The sequence below is a fragment of the Rhipicephalus sanguineus genome, chromosome 1, assembly GCF_013339695.2.
Source record: "Rhipicephalus sanguineus isolate Rsan-2018 chromosome 1, BIME_Rsan_1.4, whole genome shotgun sequence".
In the NCBI taxonomy this organism is placed as follows: Eukaryota; Metazoa; Arthropoda; class Arachnida; order Ixodida; family Ixodidae; genus Rhipicephalus; species Rhipicephalus sanguineus.
The window spans coordinates 230,451,850-230,471,432 of record NC_051176.1 but is presented as its reverse complement, the minus strand read 5'-3'; the positions used below and the strand labels follow the sequence as shown (position 1 = coordinate 230,471,432).

Sequence of the window (19,583 nt, the reverse complement as noted above, 5' to 3'; positions counted from 1 at the left end):
GAAGCGGAAGGTTGCCACCGGACCGGACGCTGAAGATGGCCGTCGGGTTGCGGACCCGAGCCACCAAGACTTCAACCGGCCGTGGCCTCCTGCCATCTAGTTCCCGTGCGAGACAACAGCTATGGTGCGCGAACTCCACCCCAAGGCCTGTGGACTCCGGAGCCGACAGGCGACGTAGCATCAGCCGTCGGGCTACGGGCCCGAGCTGTGCGTCCAGCTTCCTGGCCAGGCTGCCCTGGCATCTCAGTGCGTCGCCCAGCAGCCACCGCTTCCTCTTCGTCACCAGCCAGCCCGCGTCAACTGAACGAGCCTGAGCCACCACGTTCCGGTTGCGTTTTGCATCAGAGCCCTAAGCCATTTGGTGAGACTGATCTCCTATTATTGCCCTCTCCGCTGCTCAGCCGCGGCAGAACTAGACTCTGTAGTTAAGGTCTTTGAACTCGCATTTCTTTTGTTGTTAAGAGTGCTTTAACGTGTGCAGTGATCTTTTTATTAAGTGTTTACCTATGTATAGTTATTTTTCCTTCAGTGTATAATTAAACGTTTTGTGTGTAGTTTCTGTTGAACAAACGGTCTTGTCCTTATTAAAACTCTCGGAGGCTCAGCCACAGAGAGCTATTAGCAGCAATAAGAAGAACCTGCATGACAAATTGGCGTCCGCGACAGGACAAAGCCGTTTGTTTTTCACCATGACTTTTGAATAGTTAAAGCCATGACGAGCACCTGGGAAATATTGGAACTAGCAGAACGCATGGGTCTCAAGGGCGCGGAGTTCAGAGCGTGGTATGAAGAGCGGATGGCGCGAGAGCGAGAGGAACAGGCTGCAGAGCGAAAGGCAAAGAAGGAGAAGCTCGAATCGGAGCTTAGGGCTAAAATGGAACAGCTCGAAGTGGAGAGGCGAGCCTTGAGCGGCGACTCGAAGTGGAGAGGCGAGCACTTGAGCGGCGACTCGAAGTGGCGACGGATGAGAAGACGCACCTTGAGAGCCAGAGTTATGGGCAAGTGGTCGATGCTTGCTCCGATAGCGGGTTTTGCGGGAGCGAATTGGATTTCTGTAAGGTTAGCCTTGAATCTCGCCATAGCCTTTCGTTAGAGCCAGGAGCTCAGACAGAGGATGGCAGAGAGGTGGGCAGCCAAGAAAGTGGAAATCTTGCAGAGCTTGATGAAGCGAAGGACAGCCTCGAAAGCATGGAACAAGGTAGTTCCATTGATAGTAAGTCGTGCTTTGGTACCTCTGAGAGGCCAAGCAGGTATCAGGAAGATGTAGGATTGCCTCTCAACAGCTCCACTGACGGAGCACAAAAAGATCACCTGGGTGATTACGGCGAGTGCCGTGAAGAAAGGTTTAAGATGGCAGCCGATCCTTGTATACCACGGGAGATGGTAACAGGCGCCACGTACATGGTCGAAGACCATGTGAATAACTCGCTCTTAAAGAGAGAGTACCCATCTTATCGGGTGTCAGCAGATGCGGTCTCTCCGAGAGAGCATGGGGAGAGAGCAGAAACACTTGTTCAAGCGGACAGTTTAGCGTCGGAGGTGCTTTCCCCAGTATCTATTGATCTGGCCGAGCCGGATGAACAATGTGTAAGGGTCAGTGGGGCTGAAGTCAGCGCTCAATCTAAAGAAGTTGAGCTAGAAGGTGGTGGTCAATTGCCAGAGTGTAACGTTTTGAGCAGTGAGGAAGATCATGCGTCTTCTGTGACATCCAGTTGTGCTGAAGGCACTTTTTCCAAGATGCCGGATGCGTGGACGGCATATAAGCCAAGGCCAAGTGTTGGCTCACCGGAAGGGTTCACTCGAACGCTTCTGACGCAGTGCGCGTGGAGGCGACGCCGCCAGTTGGATTTCCATCTTCGTTCCGTTGAGGCTAGAAACTCCACTGAGCGTCCGTGTAGTCTCATGCAGGGGTACAGACGCGCATTTCAGCGAACAAGCTTCAGAGCGTCTTTACCACGGTTGTTTCTTACGCGTCTGAATGATGCCACTCGTCTGGTCTGGGACGCCATAACGTGAGAGTCAAGTTCAATGACCGCTCGCTGTTTCGGGTTCCTGACTTTGGATAACGGATTGATATGTTTTGTAAATATCCGAGTTTGTTTTGAACTTTCTCTTGACTTTGAATGTGATGTGATGTACAGATATTGATGTCGGATGTGAGGTGAAGTGCCTACCTTATGTGGCAGCTCTTTGAGTGTAAAGCGATCAGGAAATTTTGCCCTTGCATTGAAGAGTTGGGGCTACCGGAACTTTATGTTCAATGGAAGTGTAAGGGTGCAAAAGTGCATTGGCTTGGACTAAACAGGCATATTGTTGGGAATGGTCATGGTGCATTAGGTGTGTTTGGCCTGTATTGCGGAACTGTGTAATGACCGGTCTGCTGTACTGAACGGACTGATATCGTGTGAGTGTTTGAAGGGTTTTATTGTTTAGTTCCTTTTGGTATTACCAGTATAAGGTCAGCTCGTTACAGTAACAGATCATTAATCTGTTACTATGATTGAACAGTTTTTGTGTTGTGAGTGATATTATTGTGCGCACTCTATCACTTATGTGTTCCGCGCACTGAGCAGCAGTTTTTCAAAGCGAAAAACTTTTCGAAAAAGGGGCCTTTGTGATGAGTGGAGTGTGCGTTTGAATTGTGCGCCTTTGAAAAGTGTGCATCATAAAGAGAAAGACGACAAGGCATGCGAGCGCGTAGATGAGCACAGTGCCGAAAGGAAGAGGACGACGATGAAAACCTTCACGAGGGCGCAAGGCGTAAGGGTTCGACGGACAAGTGGCCCAATAGGAAGTCACCACGGAGATTCCAGGGGCCAATAGTTGGGCACCACGAAACTTCAGCATCGCCAATCAGGACGGGACAAGTTGAGCCGAGGCCGAGGAAAAGCCTGGGTCGAAGAAGGGCCGGGGAGTTCGAAGGGAACCCGAGAAGCGGAAGGTTGCCACCGGACCAGGCGCTGAAGATGGCCGTCGAGTTGCGGACCCGAGCCACCAAGACTTCAACCGGCCGTGGCCTCCTGCCATCTAGTTCCCGTGCGAGACCACAGCTATGGTGCGCGAACTCCACCCCAAGGCCTGTGGACTCCGGAGCCGACAGGCGACGTAGCATCAGCCGTCGGGCTACGGGCCCGAGCTGTGCGTCCAGCTTCCTGGCCAGGCTGCCCTGGCATCTCAGTGCGTCGCCCAGCAGCCACCGCTTCCTCTTCGTCACCAGCCAGCCCGCGTCAACTGAACGAGCCTGAGCCACCACGTTCCGGTTGCGTTTTGCATCAGAGCCCTAAGCGATTTGGTGAGACTGATCTCCTATTATTGCCCGCTCCGCTGCTCAGCCGCGGCAGAACTAGACTCTGTAGTTAAGGTCTTTGAACTCGCATTTCTTTTGTTGTTAAGAGTGCTTTAACGTGTGCAGTGATCTTTTTATTAAGTGTTTACCTATGTATAGTTATTTTTCCTTCAGTGTATAATTAAACGTTTTGTGTGTAGTTTCTGTTGAACAAACGGTCTTGTCCTTAGTAAAACTCTCGGAGGCTCAGCCACAGAGAGCTATTAGCAACAATAAGAAGAACCTGCATGATGATGCAGGTTCTTTTTCTGTTTACGACAGCTCTCTAAGACTGAGCGTCGGAGAGCATGAATGAGGACAAAGCCGTTGGTTTCAACACACACAAAAACATTTATAAACCACTAGAGCGAAACAAAATCTGCATAACACTGAACACTGAACAAAAGGTTTACTGCACACGGTAGCAGACTCCTACCAACAAACAAAACTCAGTTCAAAGACCTAAAGTAGACAGTCTGGTTCGGACGCAGCTGGGCGGCGAAGCGGGGAATAATAAGAGTTCGGTCTCACCACATCGCGGAGACTTGACAGGTGGAGTTGACGGGTCTGGCTGCTGCGATGTGGAAAAGTGACTACTGAGCGACCCCTTGAGATGCCCGGAGGAGCAGGCCCGGGCACTGGGGTGCACAGCTCGGGCCCGTAGCCCAACTGCTGCTGCTTGCCTGTCGGAACCCAACTCCGCAGGCCTTGAGGTAGTGTTCGAGTACCATAGTTAAGGTCTCGTCGCACAGGAGCGAGGCGGCAGGATGCTCCGGCCGGTTGAAGCCCTGGAGGCTCGGGTCCGCAACCCGACTGCCCGTCTTCAGCGCCCGGTCCGGTGACAACCTTCTCCTTGTATGGTTCCCTTGGAACTCCCTCTTGGAACTCCGTGCACAAGGCTTTTCTCGCTCTCCGGTCCACTTGTCTACTCTTCATTGGACACTGCTCGACCGGCGCGTTGACAGGTGATTGGCTCTTGACATGCTCCGCGATGTCTTCTTATTGGGCCACTTGTCCGTCGAATCCTTACACCTCGCGCGCTCGTGAAGGTTTTCATCATCGTCGTCTTCCTTTCAGCACTGTGCTCATCTACGCGCGCACACGCCTTGTCGTCTTTCTCTTTATGATGCACACTTTTCAAAGGCGCACAATTCAAACGCGCACTCCACTCATCACAGCATGCCATAGTTGATTAATTTTGACCACCTAGGGTTCTTTAACATGCACCAAAACCTAAGTATATGGGTGTTCCAAGATTTTGCCCCCATCAAAATGCGGACACCGCGGCCAGGAATTGAAACCATGTCCTCGCTCCTAACAGCGCAACACCTCATCTGCTAAGCTACGATGGGGGGTGTACAGTCGAAACCGGGTATATCGAACTCGCCAAAAAACGTTTATTAGTTCGATATATGGCATAATTCGATATAGGCCCGCTATAGGATTTTGACACAAAGGCACATAACAATAAGAAAAGTACTTTATTAATATGGTGGCTTACTTGCGTGCCCTACTTTGGAACAAAATAGTCCTGGATTTTCTTCCGTGTCAACGACTTCGCTGCCTGCGACAGCACACACGCCTCCACGTTGTCCAACGAGTCGGAGCAGCTGAGGCTGCAACCTTCCACATTCACGCAATAGCGCCGGACCAACGCAAGTGCACTAATCACTTCGGAGGATGTAGGCAATGGGCCATCGTCAATTTCCTTATTGTTGTCGCTTTGGCTCGTGGTCGGCACGACGTCTGCAACGTAGTCCTCATCTTGTAGCTCACCCATGATGGCGACATCATCGTCCGCACTGACGAACTCGTCGAATGTCGATCCGTCGATAGCTCCCGGGAACTCTGCCAGCTCGCTCCAAACTTCGGCGGAAACACCTGCGGTGTTTTCAGTGCTGTCATCGGAATTTGGGGTGTCATCACCAGGCATGCGGAAGCCGGCACGCCTAAAGCAGTTCTGGATCGTCTCCTTCGTGACATCTGCCCACGATCTACTCAACATAGAAAGAGCTCCGAGCAAGTCGATCTTAAGCTCCCTGCCGACACGAAGGTTCACAGAGCACCAACAGGCAACACCACCAGCACGGACCACGCTGAATGAGGACTCGAGGAAAACAGGCAGCAGCAGGCACACAAGCATAAAGAAAGAAAAAATGGCGCTCACTTCTACCGCCTCTGTACCTCGGAGAAAGCACGACGGCCTCTGATTGGCTGTAAGCGCTGCGAGCGGGCCAGGATCATTTCTTGCAGGGGGGTGTTCGCCCGTGCACAACCGGGTCTAAACCACTTTTTCTAGTGTGGCGCCGGCAGTTTTTCCCCGCCACCGCGAGGGAAAGCCAACTTGCTGGGGCACTTTTGAGGCACATGGAGTTTGATATATCGGTTGTCGTTGCTATTTTCGTTCGATGTAACAGTAACTTTTGCTATATATTCTCAATGTAAATTTACCGTGTTTAGAAATTGTTCGATATACGGGATAATTTGATATAAAAGGGTTCGATATAGTCGGGCTCGACTGTATAACAATGCTATGAAGGGTGGTAAAAAGTTTGTATTCAATGTTTGAAGTAATAAATATTAAGCATTAAGAATAAGTTGGGGGTTTAGTCTTTCTCTACATATCCTCCCAAGTGCACTCATATTGATCTATGGAAACAAGAAAAGACTCGAAGCACACATTATCAAAAGTAGCAGCTGCCTGTCATGGCAGCTTCCCTGCAGTACTCGCTCACCTGTGTCGTGTGACACATTTGCATGCGAACTCTCACTTTCCTCTACCAGTTATAGATTATCTTTTCACAAGTTGTTGCATGTCGCATTCACAGCTCCCACTGTCAACCCTCTTGCGTTTGTATGGTACAGTAGACAGCGCCATTGTAAGCGTATTGTGTGCTTTCATAATAGGCAACAATGCAAAAGTGCTGCTGTTTCCTGCCACTTCAGCCAGTTGGATTGGAAAGAGTCTGCATCACTTGCGAGATTGAAAGGAGCCCACAACTGATGCACCAGCCGAACAAGTTATGCGCTGCCCTCTTGCATCGCATGCACAGCCATGAATGGCGCGGGCACAATGACAGCTCACCTACAAGTGTTCGACAAGTGTGGCAGTGGCGCTGAGGAAAAGCAACACTTTTATCGTCAAGGAAAAGCTGAACATGCACGCAGTTGTCTACCACAACCTGAAAAGAATGCACTTAGACGATTGCCTGTGAGCTCAGAATCATGGACTGACAGCATCGACTGTCAAAATGCACTAGCGGTCACATGATCTTCTGTATGTGCAAGGCCAATGACAAGCAGTAAGCCTTAATGTTCACAGTCTATGTGGTAAATGTTGGTGACAGCCTTCAGATAGAGGAATCAGTGCTGCGATCTTGTACGCATTCCAAATAAGCACGGAGGCGTGGCGTTACATTCAGCCGCACGCGAATGGCCAATGTGAACCGCGACAGACGTCACGGCCCTGCATTGACCAATCGCGTGCAGCTGGATGTAACGCCACGCCTCCGTGGTTATTTTGGAACGCGTACAAGATCCCACCACAGATGCAGCGTCACTGCCATCACAAAATGGTGATGCGGCACATTTTATAGTGGGTTTTCATAGGTTAATTTTAAACTCGACTGCAAACTATGTGCAACACATCTGTTCCCATTGAACCGCAAATGGTGACACACCACTTTCATTATGAAAGCTCATGTCAAAGGAAAGTTATTTGGCATGCTGAAGATTGCTGCAAGACAGCTGTGTCACATATTTTTCGCATGCTCTCCGTGAGTAGCACAAACAAAGGGAGGAGATCATCGGCTGCATGTTGACCCAGAAAGTTTCCACAGGCCAAAACGAGAAGATATCAGAGACAAGCTTGCAGACTTTCTTAAGCAACTCTGTGTAGACCAAGCTTCTCACGTAATGGCCCTTGATTTCGCATGCGATCGATGCCTATTGTGGGGATTGAGGCTTGCCCGTCGCCACTGCGCGGGTTTTTCGCCTATTTCTGCCATCCTCATGTCCGATCATGTCGCTCCCCTCCTCCGCCGTCCTACGGCGCTGGGCGAGCGGGGGTGACGTTAACCCTCCTCACCCCGGCGCCGGATCGCGACGGTGGCGCCACGTTCGAGCCTCGCGTGCTCGCGTCTCGCGAGACGTTGCGCGCGGCGGGGGAGTCAGACACTCTCTGGACCTCGTAGGGTAAGCACGTATTTTCTTTCCCATCCGTCGGCTCCTTTGTTTGGGCTCGCTCGGACGGAGTTCGCTTACGGTGCCTTGCGCCAGCGGCAATCGCTTACCTTACGTTGTCCTTTTCCGAACGCTAGGGTGAAGAGCGGTGCGGTGCATTCGCGCGTGGTCTTACTGCGCCGAAACCGTACCTATCGAAGCCAACGCGAGCGGAGTTTGCCCTTGCTCGAGCGATCGGGCCCTGTTTTGGTCGCTGATCGTGAGAGCACGCAGCATAGTCGCGAGGGAACGTTTCTCTCAGCGGCGTGTCGCCGTGAGCCCTTTTTGCCCGCGGTGACATGCTAGCGGCACCCTTTGTGTTGTACTTTCGCACGTGGCGTGGTTAAGCCTGTTTTGCTTCTCCCGCCGCCTTTGGGAGCGGGCGTTGTACTGCGTTTTGTGGAGCTGCCGCAGGCAATAAAGTGTTGCGGATTTCGAGAGCAGTACTGTGTACTTGCCGCGTTACGCTCGGCGCGCTCGAACGTGCGTGTGCAGCGGTGCGCTAGTTCACGCGAGGCGACGGCAGACGCGGCCCTGTGGCTCGCTAAGTCCGAACCCACGCTAGTGGCCGTACTCCTGTGAGGTACGTGCACACTACACTATCCAGAAGTGATTAAGCTTAAAGCCAGAAAAACTGGATCACAGAGGGAAAGGAAATGCCAGGAGAATAAATTTACTTACTTTTTTTCTTCTGAGCACTAAAATAACAGCATGCCATAGTTTTCCTTTAAAAACCAGGTAACATTACTTTCAGGTGAATTTTTATTTTCATATTTTGAACTCGCACAAACTGGGTGCACAATAAATTAGAGTTCCTAATACACTAACTACGGGCAATTTAGAATGACATGCTGATTACAAGATAACCGTAGAAGCTTGAGCAGAAGCATGGAGGACTTAGTGATAAATAGCATGAGTGCATACGAGTCACTTTGGGGCATTAAACCCGATATTTGTGTTCTAGAACACAAATGCAGTCGAACCCAAATATACCGTATCTGAAGGGGGTCAAAAAGAAGTTCTTTATATAAGTAATTTGATATACAAAATATTTCATATATCAAAAATAGAGTCAAAGGGATCTTACAACTTTCGATATGCATAATAATTTGTTATATGTGGGTTCGACTGTACCTTGGTTTGCTACTGACACATTATTTTAGATGGGACTCTCACATTAACATTACCTCAACCACCTTAAAAAAATCCATTCTTCCTCAGAAGACCCCTTCGTCTTGTGCCACCTGACATCAAGCTCTTAGCATACAAAATATTCATCCTAACATTTTTTGAATATTCTAATATTGCATGGTTTCCAAACACTAAATTTAACACTAATAAACGAGAAGGGATCCAGAAAAATGCCATTAGGTTTGTATTTAACAAACATAAACTTTCAGATTCACCTACTGAATTACTATAAAGGCCAGGTTATCTTAGCCTTGAAAATAGAGATAAGGTAGCGAGACTGAAATTCATGCACCAGCTTCTACAAAACTAGGTAAACATTAACGCTACTACAGTACACTCTCGGTAAATGGAAATCTCTTCAATGAAATTGCTGCTTAAATGGAACAGCTGCCTCTAACATGATTACTTTTTCATACTTGAATTCTCTACCCTTCTTCATCAGTAAATGAAACTCCTGTTAAAGGGAACATGTTTTCCTGGTCCCTTCAGGTTCCATTTAACGAGAGTCTACTGTACATATACTTCGAATATACATAACACTTGTTAACACTCACTGAATATACACACAAATGCTTTAAATATTCTTACTTTCCGACAGCGATAAGAGACTTGAATGAACTTGACCCATCAACTGCTAACACTAATTCGCTAGACCAGTTTACTACGATAATTGAGGAAGCTTTACTAACACAGCACAATTAAGTTATGTTATTAGTTTATTTATTTGTAACCAAAACTGATTTATGTATTATTTTGTTCTGTTCAGCTACTCTGTCTGTATTGGGTTATCTTTTATTTTGTATAACCTGTATTTAACTTATCTTTACAGTTCTTTATTAAAGGGGTCATGGAGCACCCCTTGGGCTGATTGAAAAAACACATCCTGCAGAAAGCTGACACGGCTATGAACTGCTCTGCCAAATATTACAGTCGTGCGCGCCGCGTAATGGCCACAAGCGGAGCGCGAAGTTGCCGTTTCCCCAGGCACCCTCTTTTCAAACAGAGGCCGGTTCTCACTCTCGTCGGTGGGCGGGGCGTCTGTCCGCTGTACGTCGCAAGAGACATAGCATGCTTATTGGCCGATAGCCGACGTAAATCGAGAGCGGCGTTCGGATCAGATGCGCTTCTTGCCGCGGGGTGCCGCCACTTGCCGGCGCCGCACTCCTCAGTACACGGTAGCCGCACTCGCGCAAGCGAATCACAGCGGGAGAGCGATCGCGTTTCATGACGCGCGCTGGCGTAACTTCTTTCCCCCATGCCATCCCTCCCTGTCTAGCTTCCAGTGCGCTCGCCGGCACGAGAAAAGAGAGAAAGCGCTGGGAGCGTGCGCCAAACCCCCGTAACTCCGCTGATTCTTGACGGATTCGAGAAATTTTTGCGGCAATCGATTCGGGAGGCAGTACACTCCGATACTGAGGCCATTAGATCATTACTTGGAAAAGTGGTTCATGACCCCTTTAAGCATTGCTGTGCAACCTGCTGAGATCTGCTGACCCCAAGTATCTTTGTTTATGCTGACATTTTATGCTACTTTGTTAACATTTGTAACTGGATTATTTTTATTGTTGTTCTACCTGCTGTAACCCCCTTTTTCTGCTTTGATCTCATATGAGATTGGCAGTATTTTAAAGTAAACTAAAATAAAACCCACCAACTAGGCAATTAATATTGCCAAATATTATGTTGAACAATCAGGAAAATAAAATATAATAATTCTGCAAAATTTCAGCAAGAACAGTGCAGCGATAAGTGGGAAATCGCTTTTCAAAGACTTTATGTGTAATATGCACGTCCTTGTAATTTGGGATGGTTAGGGGGAACAGAAGCATGGTTGAATATGGGGGGAAAAAAAGGAGTACACATGTTTAGAACATCACTGATGTTCCAACTTTCCACCTTTTTAATAATAATTGTTGGGGTTTAACGTCCCAAAACCAAGATATGATTATGAGAGACGCCGTAGTGGAGGGCTCCAGAAATTTCGACCACCTGGGGTTCTTTAACGTGCACCTAAATCTAAGTACACTGGCCTCGAGCACTTTCGCCTCCATCAAAAATGCGGCCGCCGCCGCGGGGATTCGATCCCACGACCTGCGGGTCAGCAGTCGAGCACCATAACCACTAGACCACCGTGGCGTGTCTTTCCACCTTTTTGTTTTGGAAAATTTAGTCGAAGCAACAATGAAAGTACAACTTGAATGAAAACATTGAAGGGCTGGTTTCTGAGAGCAATATGAACCAACTAACCGAGCAACATGTACTATTAACTTATACTTACGTGTACTCAGATCACCAAAGAGAGATACTACTGTATCAACTGTAGATAGGTTTCAGCTTTTTCGGTTTAAACCAAGAAAATAATGCATTTCCTTCCAGATAACTGTTGATAATAAAAAAAGAATAAATGAAAATTTACTACACCTAAGGCAGCGATCAGTATGCAGCTATAAGTACACGGTATACATGCACTCCAGTGCAAGGGGCCTGGCTTCACACGTCGGCCTGCCACAAGCAACCCTTGCAGTATTATTGTATCTAAGCTCAAACAACAGCATAATTCTCAATATATACATAGTCATATGCGGTTGTAACCTTGTCACGCTGTTGTTATTCACCGGAAGAACATATACAGTCACATCCGCACATATCAAACTCAAAGGAGAGAGCAAAATAGTTCAGTATCTACAATTCAAGACATGAAATATGACTACATGAATCTTATCCGAAGACTCCACACATCTGAGACAGTCTCTCAAGATCATGAAAAGCAGGAATTTACCACTTCTGTTTCTCCAGGGGTGTGTGTCAAATGCTTAAAAGTTTACTTGGCATTTTTATCCACACCTTCGCGTGGAATGTGCATACTGGACAGGGAAGCCTTTCATTTTTCCGAAGCAACATGGCGGTCCTCTTTCCGCCACAGGTAGCATGTTTCACTGTATGGGATTAGTTTTCTTTGCTAGTAAAGGGATAGTGACACGAAAGTTTTCAGTTGTTTTTTTGCGTCAAATGAAAGGCCAAGCCCTCAAGAGCCTAGAAAAGGTAGTGCTAAGCACAAGTGCACCCTGAAAAAGTAATTATATGTTTTTAAAAGCTAATTTCGGTTCCTACTGTACCCTGACATCATAACACAGTATGAGCTTCTCGTCACGTGCTCGCACAATATATAGTGACGTTTCCACGGCAGCTCTGCACCGTGGCTCCGTTGGTGACGTAAAAGTAGCCATTTTGAATGTTTTGTTGATGCACAAGTGCCCATCTTGGAAGTTTTGGTACCTGACGTCATTGCAACTAGCCAGACTGCTACGTGAAGTCACCAGAATTAGTACTCTAGCCTGACGTCAAGCTAGTGTCGATGTCTGTAGGTGCGCCATGGAAAAATTGACCAATATCAAAATAAAGTATCTCATCAGCATTTGCCGAGCTTGACACTTGCTCAGAGCTGTCTCTGCATACAGGAGATTTGTATGGCAGAGCAAACTCGGCGTTGAAAAAAGGTGTCAGTACCCCTTTAATATGCTTTGCCTATTTCAGTGCAGTTTACGAGCAAATAAGTTGCTACGTAGCACGAGTACTTTCTGCACTAGCCATCCATATTTTGAGATACACACCTTACCAATTTTTCCTCCATGGCTTGCCATGCTCTTCAGCTTCAATGCTCTGTTTGATAGCATTTGCCAAAACAGTGCCATCTGTTCAGCATGAACACTTGCTAAGATGCACGAAATGACCACAGGCCAGTTAAGGGGGGATGCGGGGCTAAAAACACGATTTAAAAAAATATATATGCATTTTCAAATTTGAGTTGTTTTGGATGGATGGTTCATTAAAGAACATGCTCACCAATTTTGGCTGTCATCTGTACAGCAGAAAAGAATTTTAAAAATTCTTTCTACGAGAGGGTGGCGCGAATTTGCTGGGGAGAGAGTCTCTGAAATGCCCCTTTCAAGATGCGGCTGCCATGTGGGCAAGAAGCCAAACGCGAAGTGAATGCCCATGTTAGATTGTTTTTCGCACTTTTTTGTCAGAATACCTTCTGTCGAGAGTACATCAGACGACAAACAAATAAATTAAAAAGGCACATATTGAGCCGCGCGCTGACAGCCGCCTGAAAACTGGAACTGAAGCTCATATTGGCAGAAATGTATCACTTGACCATCCACCGCTGGTTTCACGCCAATTCTGAGTTACTCCTGTTGTGTCCGTGTGCCATTCGGCTTATGTGTTCTTTCTCCTGGGAGTTCACTGTGATCAGCGCGTGGTCCGTTTTGTGACACACATGTTGTGAGCGACATTCCCAGCTCGAAAGCTGCGAAAAAAAGAAGACAATTGCATGAAACTGTCACAGAACAGTGTCATGCTGATCGTCGCAGCGCCTCCCCTCCCAATTATGTCAATGTATGGAGCTGCCATTGCCCCCCCCCCCCCCTATTATGTCAATGTGTGGGGCTGACTCTGTCCCCCACTTACTCTTATGTGAATAGGGTGAATAGGGGGAGCCCCCGCGTGCGCACGCCTATGCACACGAGCCCATCCCATCCCTTCACTCCTCCCATGGTCCCAAAGACAGTCTCACCTCAAGTTTCTGCTCCGCAAGTGCCATGAGCTCTCGCTGGTGGAACGTAAAGCTGGCCAGCATCTGCGAGACTTGCTTGCGGTCTTCTAATTCCTGGGCCAACCGGCTGTTGTACTCGGCCAGCAATGAGCATGCCTCCTCCACTTGGGCAGAAAGACGGTCTGCTGCCTGTCGGTCTGTGTGAGAGCCACTAGTGAGCCATGCATGAGTATTCCTACAAATTACACAAAACCCAATTTAACCCCAGAAGGTTGCTTTTAGCAAACAAACACATCACTTTTGTACGACACTACTGGAACCAGCAGATTGGTTTCACCAGCAGTCACATGTACAATAACTTGAACAATGCCATGTTTGTGCTACCAGTGCTCAATAACATTAGTATTTAAGAAAATTCTGCGGTTTTACATGGCAAAACCGTGACATGATTAAGAGGCATGCCACTTCAAGTTCTTTAATGCACACCTGTATCCAAATACAAGAATGTTTCTGTATTTTACCCCATTGTAATGTGGCCACAGATGGAATTGAAACTGCAACTTCTGAGCTCAGCAGTGCAATCTCAAAGCCCATGTGGGTGCCCACAGTGGGTAGCCAACAGTGGATGCTTCATAATTTTACAGTGCCCACTGTGCCTGGAAAATGGCAGACAGCAAGATGCCGTGCTGCTAGTGATGCAATTACTACACAATTATCTTCCTATTTCATTTTAATTAAACATTTTCAATCATATTTGCAAATGCCTCGGGTTTCCAATAATTAAGCATTATGACTAGAGCTGTGCGAATAGCAAAATTTTGGGTGCGAAGCGAATTCGAATAATAAAGATTGAGTGCGAATCGAATCGAATAATTTCGAATAATTCTCGAATATTTCTCAAACATTTTTCGAATAATTCGAAGTGAAATTACAGAAAAAGTTGCAGAGAATCCCAAAGTATGTTCTTGTGAGATAGCAACATGAAAGTGTTTCTTTTCGCTAGGTTGATGAAGCGCTGGTGGGGTCATATTTCATAGTTGTCTTTCTTATCAAGAGTGAGGCAATGTAGAGGCCGAATTGTATTTATGTACATGATTTGGTGCAACCAAAGTGTTGCTGACAACACTTTACACGTGATGGGCAGAGATGCCATTTCCTCAGCCTCTCCTCCTCTTTCAACATCCGTGGAAGCCCAACTGATGTGGCGGACAAGGGTGTGCTCCCTTCAAATCCAGAGTTCCAAATCTGCCTCGTAGACGTCGATATATAAGAACATCTGAAATTTTGGATGCTAAAAAGCTTCGGCGTCCGATTTTTCGGACTTCCTGCCCAAATTTCAGGTACAAAACAGCATTAATTGAGCCCCCAACTCTGCCACATCTTTCATCTCCATATTGGAACCAGCGTTTTCTTGAGTTAATACATTTGCGATCGTAACGGAGCTTGAAAAGCAGCTTTGCCGCAATACGGGGGTGTGATGAGGTGAAGCATATTGAAAATCTAGGGACCACTTCCAATCGGACGTTGACTGTCTCTTGCCTAAGTTCGACCGTAACGGAGCTTGAAAAGCAGCTTTGCCGCAATACGGGCGTGTGATGAGGTGAAGCATATTGAAAATCTAGGGACCACTTCCAACCGGACTTTGACTCTTGGCTAAGTTCGACCGTAACGGAGCTTGAAAGGCAGCTTTTCCACAATACGAGATTGTAATGAGGTGAAGCATATTGAAAATCTGAAGGGGTCACTTTCAACCGGACGTTGACTGCATTTGTCTTTGGGAAGTTCGAATAGTTCGAATAGTAAAATTTCAGTGCGAATCGAATCGAATAGCAAACACTATTCGAAAAATATTCGAAATTTCGAATATTCGCACACCCCTAATTATGACAAAAGTACCATATGCAAAGCTCCGCCATATTGTAACATTCTGCACCCATAATTTTAAATGAAAATAACTTTGAATGTAGCAAGCCCTTTTTGCTTGATTATTACAACCTCTTGTAATAAGGGTCAACTCTATATATACAGGGCAATTTTTTTTAGACAATGCAGTTTTTTTATAAAAATTCTATGACAGTAAGGCACCTGTCATTTTTGCACATGAACTCCATGTTTAGGTGGACATACTTCGCCGCAGTTAAAATGACACTGTTGTGACTAATTAACAAGAACTCATTAATTAACTTTTTTAATTATTGACTTGAGGGTAGGTGTTTATATTACAAAGTTGTAGTGCCTGCCAATTTATGGCATACCTATTTTTTTAAAAATCGCAAAAGTTGCATGTAGTTCCGAGATATTTGTCATCGAACTTCACGGGCAAAATTGAAATTGATCGCGCAAGGCGTGCACGAAGCGCAACAGTTCTGCTACGTCAGACTGGAACAACCCGTCGCAAGGGAGTGACGAAATATGAATGAAGGCGCGCCGCGGCCATGTGTTTTTGTGAAAAGCTACAAGTCATCTCACTTGTGCCCACGCATCACCTTACTTTTGCGCGTAGCGTTTGGTGCTTATCCCTTTCTTTTGAACTGTGCACAAGAAAACTGCAATGTGAATCTTTTCTTTTGTCTGGGAAGCATAAAACTCATGGGCAGCCACTGCAGCGCTTCTTGCAGACAGGCAAAATAGTTTTTCACGCCTCTTTATAGTCTAAGAAAGGAACAGATAAGCACCACCCATCACACGCAAACATTAAGCTGCCTACTTGTGTATTTCAGAATGCTTGCCGATTTTTCTGACCAGATTCTGCTTCGGCGCGCCTTCATTCAAATTTCGTCACTTCCTCGTCACGTGTCGTTCTGGTGTTCCGCCGCGCCTTGTGCACACCAGGAGCGATCGTTCAATTCCACCCTGTAAATTCGATGATAATTATCTCGAACTATGTGCAACTTTCACGATTTCTAAAAAATTGGCATGCCATAAATTATTATGCACTACAACTTCCTAAGATAAACAACTGCACTCAAGTCAATAATAAGTTAATGACTTTTTGTCAAGGTCAGTTCAGCTGTTGGAAAGTATGTCTGCCTCAACACAGAGTTCATGTGCAAAAAGAACAGGAGCCTGACTATCATAGAATTTTTATTAAAAAATCTGTATTGTCTTAAAAAAACACCCTTTATAAAAACCAAGTGGTAGTGGGTAATAAAAATCATAGGTGACCTTATACTCAGTGCATAAAGTAACTCTCTGCACATAGATTGTTCAAGGCTTGAAAGCTAGACTATGACAACCTTAAACAACAGAATCTCATCTCTGATAATAAGTATTTAGAAACAATCTAATTATTGTTTCTTAGTCTTTATGGACCCTCTTAAATTCAAACTATTGAACACGGAGAAATTCTACTAGCAATTCTGGTCCAAAGCTGAAGAATAATCTGGTACTAGATTGTATGCTTCATTGGTGTACTAATAGAACAGTTTCACTTGAATGTACTGAGAAAACATCCTACTTTGCAAGTGCTACCAATAAATGAAATGATCACACCTTCTTGTTAAGTGAGCAAAAGAAAGCTATACCTGATCCAGTGGAATTCCCAACTGGGCTGAATGCAGTACTGGCCCTTCATCAACAGTGAACTTCCAAATGTTACCAATATTTTCTCTCGAAACTTGGAGTCAACTCACCCTGAATTTTCTCTAGCAAGGAGGCATCTGAAACCTCTGGTGGTAGACTGGCTATACGTTCTCGAACAACAGCATCAGAGGAGGCTGTGTTCTCCAAGTCTGCCAATGCCTTGATCAGAACACCCGGCTGTTGGACAAGATCAATATTAATAAGTAAAATAAAAAATGGGTTACAAAGCTCTAGCATACAAATTATAGCAGCACAAACATATGCACCCACATTTTTCACTTTAGAGTGCTATACAACTCTCAAAACTTAAGGATAGCAAATGTGAGCCTAGAACACATGTAAATTTTTTTTTTATGAAGAAAGAAATAGCACTGCAAAAAAAATTCACAGGGGCTGTAAACAAACAACTGTCAGGTTAGAATTATGGAGCAGACTTCATAATAATGGACATACAACTCTCGCATGCAACACAGCCTTCATAACCAACAAGGTACAGCAGTGCTGCCTGCTGCATATCAGATTAGCACATGTAAGTCTACAGCACTGTGAAACATCAGCATGTCAAAGGTAAAAGTCGACTGTGGCAAATCAGTTCACGAAATGGAGCATGTTAAACATAAAGGCGAACTGACCCCATATATGTATTTTTTTTTTATTCGACACCTGGCTCTATCAGCTACAGGCAACTACCAGTATTACGATCATAAAGTGTCTGGTTAAGAAGGCTTTATGACAGTACTACTTACATCTGGTGGTTCTCCCGGCTTTTCGGCATCCTTGGCAGCGTCTGTCTTCTCTGAAGGTTCTTCGCCAGGATCAGAAGGCTTCTTTCGCTTTGCCGCAGGCTCGGCATCATTCCATAAAGGCGTGCCCTCGTGTGAAACTGGGGCATGTCCCTTGCGGTACACTGGGCCAGAGAAATGCCATATAACACAAGCAAACCGTTGGGCAATGCAGTAAGCCATGCACAAAAAAAAAAAAAAAGGTTAAAGCTGTTCTGGACCCCACTCTGGAGCTACCAGAATTGCCACCGTTTCTTTCTCAAAATTTCACAACTTTTCCCCTGATCCTTCCTCAATGAAGCTCCTTCTCTACAAAGCAATAATTAGTACAAAACTTGAATATGCATGTTCCATAGGGGATCCTTCCTCTAACACACTCATTAACTCACTTGAACTTGTCCACAATAACGCTGCTAGATTGATCACTTCCATGTACTGCCAGCGTCACTAATGTGAAAACCACTCGAACTCCCCCTACTCACTTCAAGCCACAAACATTTTCACCTGTCCTTGTTTTAAATTTCTTTTTAATAATAATCCGCAGCTATGTTCTCAACTATTGCCCTCCCCCATCCCACACATCTTCATGCATTGACCACATAAAACGGCATTGCACCGTGCCATACAAAAACCTACCTGCACTCCATTCCTCGTACTTCTAAAGACTGGAATGGCCTTCCCGGATCAATTGCCTCCATTCAGTACTCGGTTTTCACGCACCTATAGCCAACGCTATACCTTAAGCAATCTTATTCCTTGTTACTTTCACATGTATTGCTACATTACTGTTAAACATACTAGTTATTATTGTACAATAAGGTATTTATTCTTTGTAGCATCTTTTTACTCCAATATAACTGTCCATCTCTTACGTATTCTCACATGTACCACTCCCCTCTGTAATGCCTTCAGGCCTTCAGGGTACTAGTAAATAAATAAATAAAAATGCCACAAAATGAAATCTGAAGATTAGCCTCTATTTCATTGCTATTCACCCAGTAGTCACAGTTCGAGGCCTCAAGCTCTCAAGTATGCACCAATCACTTAATGTAACAACTTCAAACTCACATTAAGTTTTGCAGGGAAAATACGTCAACAAGTACAGCGTGGATTCATACATTCAACTGCCATCACAGTTTTTCGAGCAGTTGGAATTAGCAACTGATTAGGCCAACTGGCATAGGGCAGTCAACTAAGGTTACAATAGAAATGATAAAATCTGAGCATGCTGCACCATCTTCTATTTCACTAAATTGTTTCCTTTACAAGAGGTTCATTCCACACCAAACATCCCAGCCATTTTGGTGACCATCTCAAATGTGATAAGAAAAAATTGTGGCGATTTCATGCACTGAAAACAGTTAATTGCTAGAATATTACGGAGAAAAAAAAATGTTTGGTCATGTGGGAGCCTTCCGAATTTCACAGAATGTCGTCTGAGGGACGTTTGTTCAAAAATTAATTCTGATAGTATTGTTCTGTGTTTCAATGCCAAATTTGCTTCACATGTGAAGCAAAGGAGTCTGCTTAAGGTGCTCCAATCTCAGTTATATTACTGAAACTTTTCTGCCATACACGCCTCTACAAATGTCAAAATGTTCTATGTTTGCATTTCTTTCCTTTTTTTCTTCTTTTCTTTCCTTTTTAGACTATTGAAGTTTGCAAATCTTATGAGAAAAAATCACAAATTTGTGAGAATCTTCATTTTGAGCCATAATGAGACGCAGTTGACACCACGTGGTGCTCCAATTAAAAGTCAGCTTTATACCTCAATCGAAAGCAAATAAACAGTTCCTTTTATATGGCAGCTTTTATCATTACAATTTTTGTTTTAAGGAAGGAAAAAATTTTTGAAGTTCCCCATTACCGGCTATCTTCCCATTTGTTCATATGGCGGCTTCATCATTGAAGTTGCATTGAAGTTGCT

At 45.6% G+C, this 19,583-nt stretch overlaps 1 protein-coding gene across 2 annotated transcripts in view; it reads right to left on the bottom strand.

The window, feature by feature from the left end:
- LOC119374005 (regulation of nuclear pre-mRNA domain-containing protein 1B) overlaps positions 1–19,583 on the bottom strand; it is a 36,260-nt gene that overhangs the window by 7,412 nt on the left and 9,265 nt on the right. The window contains exons 4-6 of one of the 2 annotated variants that reach the window (XM_037644069.2): positions 17,621–17,781; positions 16,925–17,051; positions 13,314–13,489 (exon numbers count right to left, since the gene is read on the bottom strand). In XM_037644069.2, the coding sequence (XP_037499997.1) occupies positions 13,314–13,489; positions 16,925–17,051; positions 17,621–17,781 (464 nt within the window). Of the gene's footprint in view, positions 1–13,313; positions 13,528–16,924; positions 17,052–17,620; positions 17,782–19,583 lie in introns of those variants that run through there. The other variant, XM_049420088.1, reaches the window with a different exon arrangement.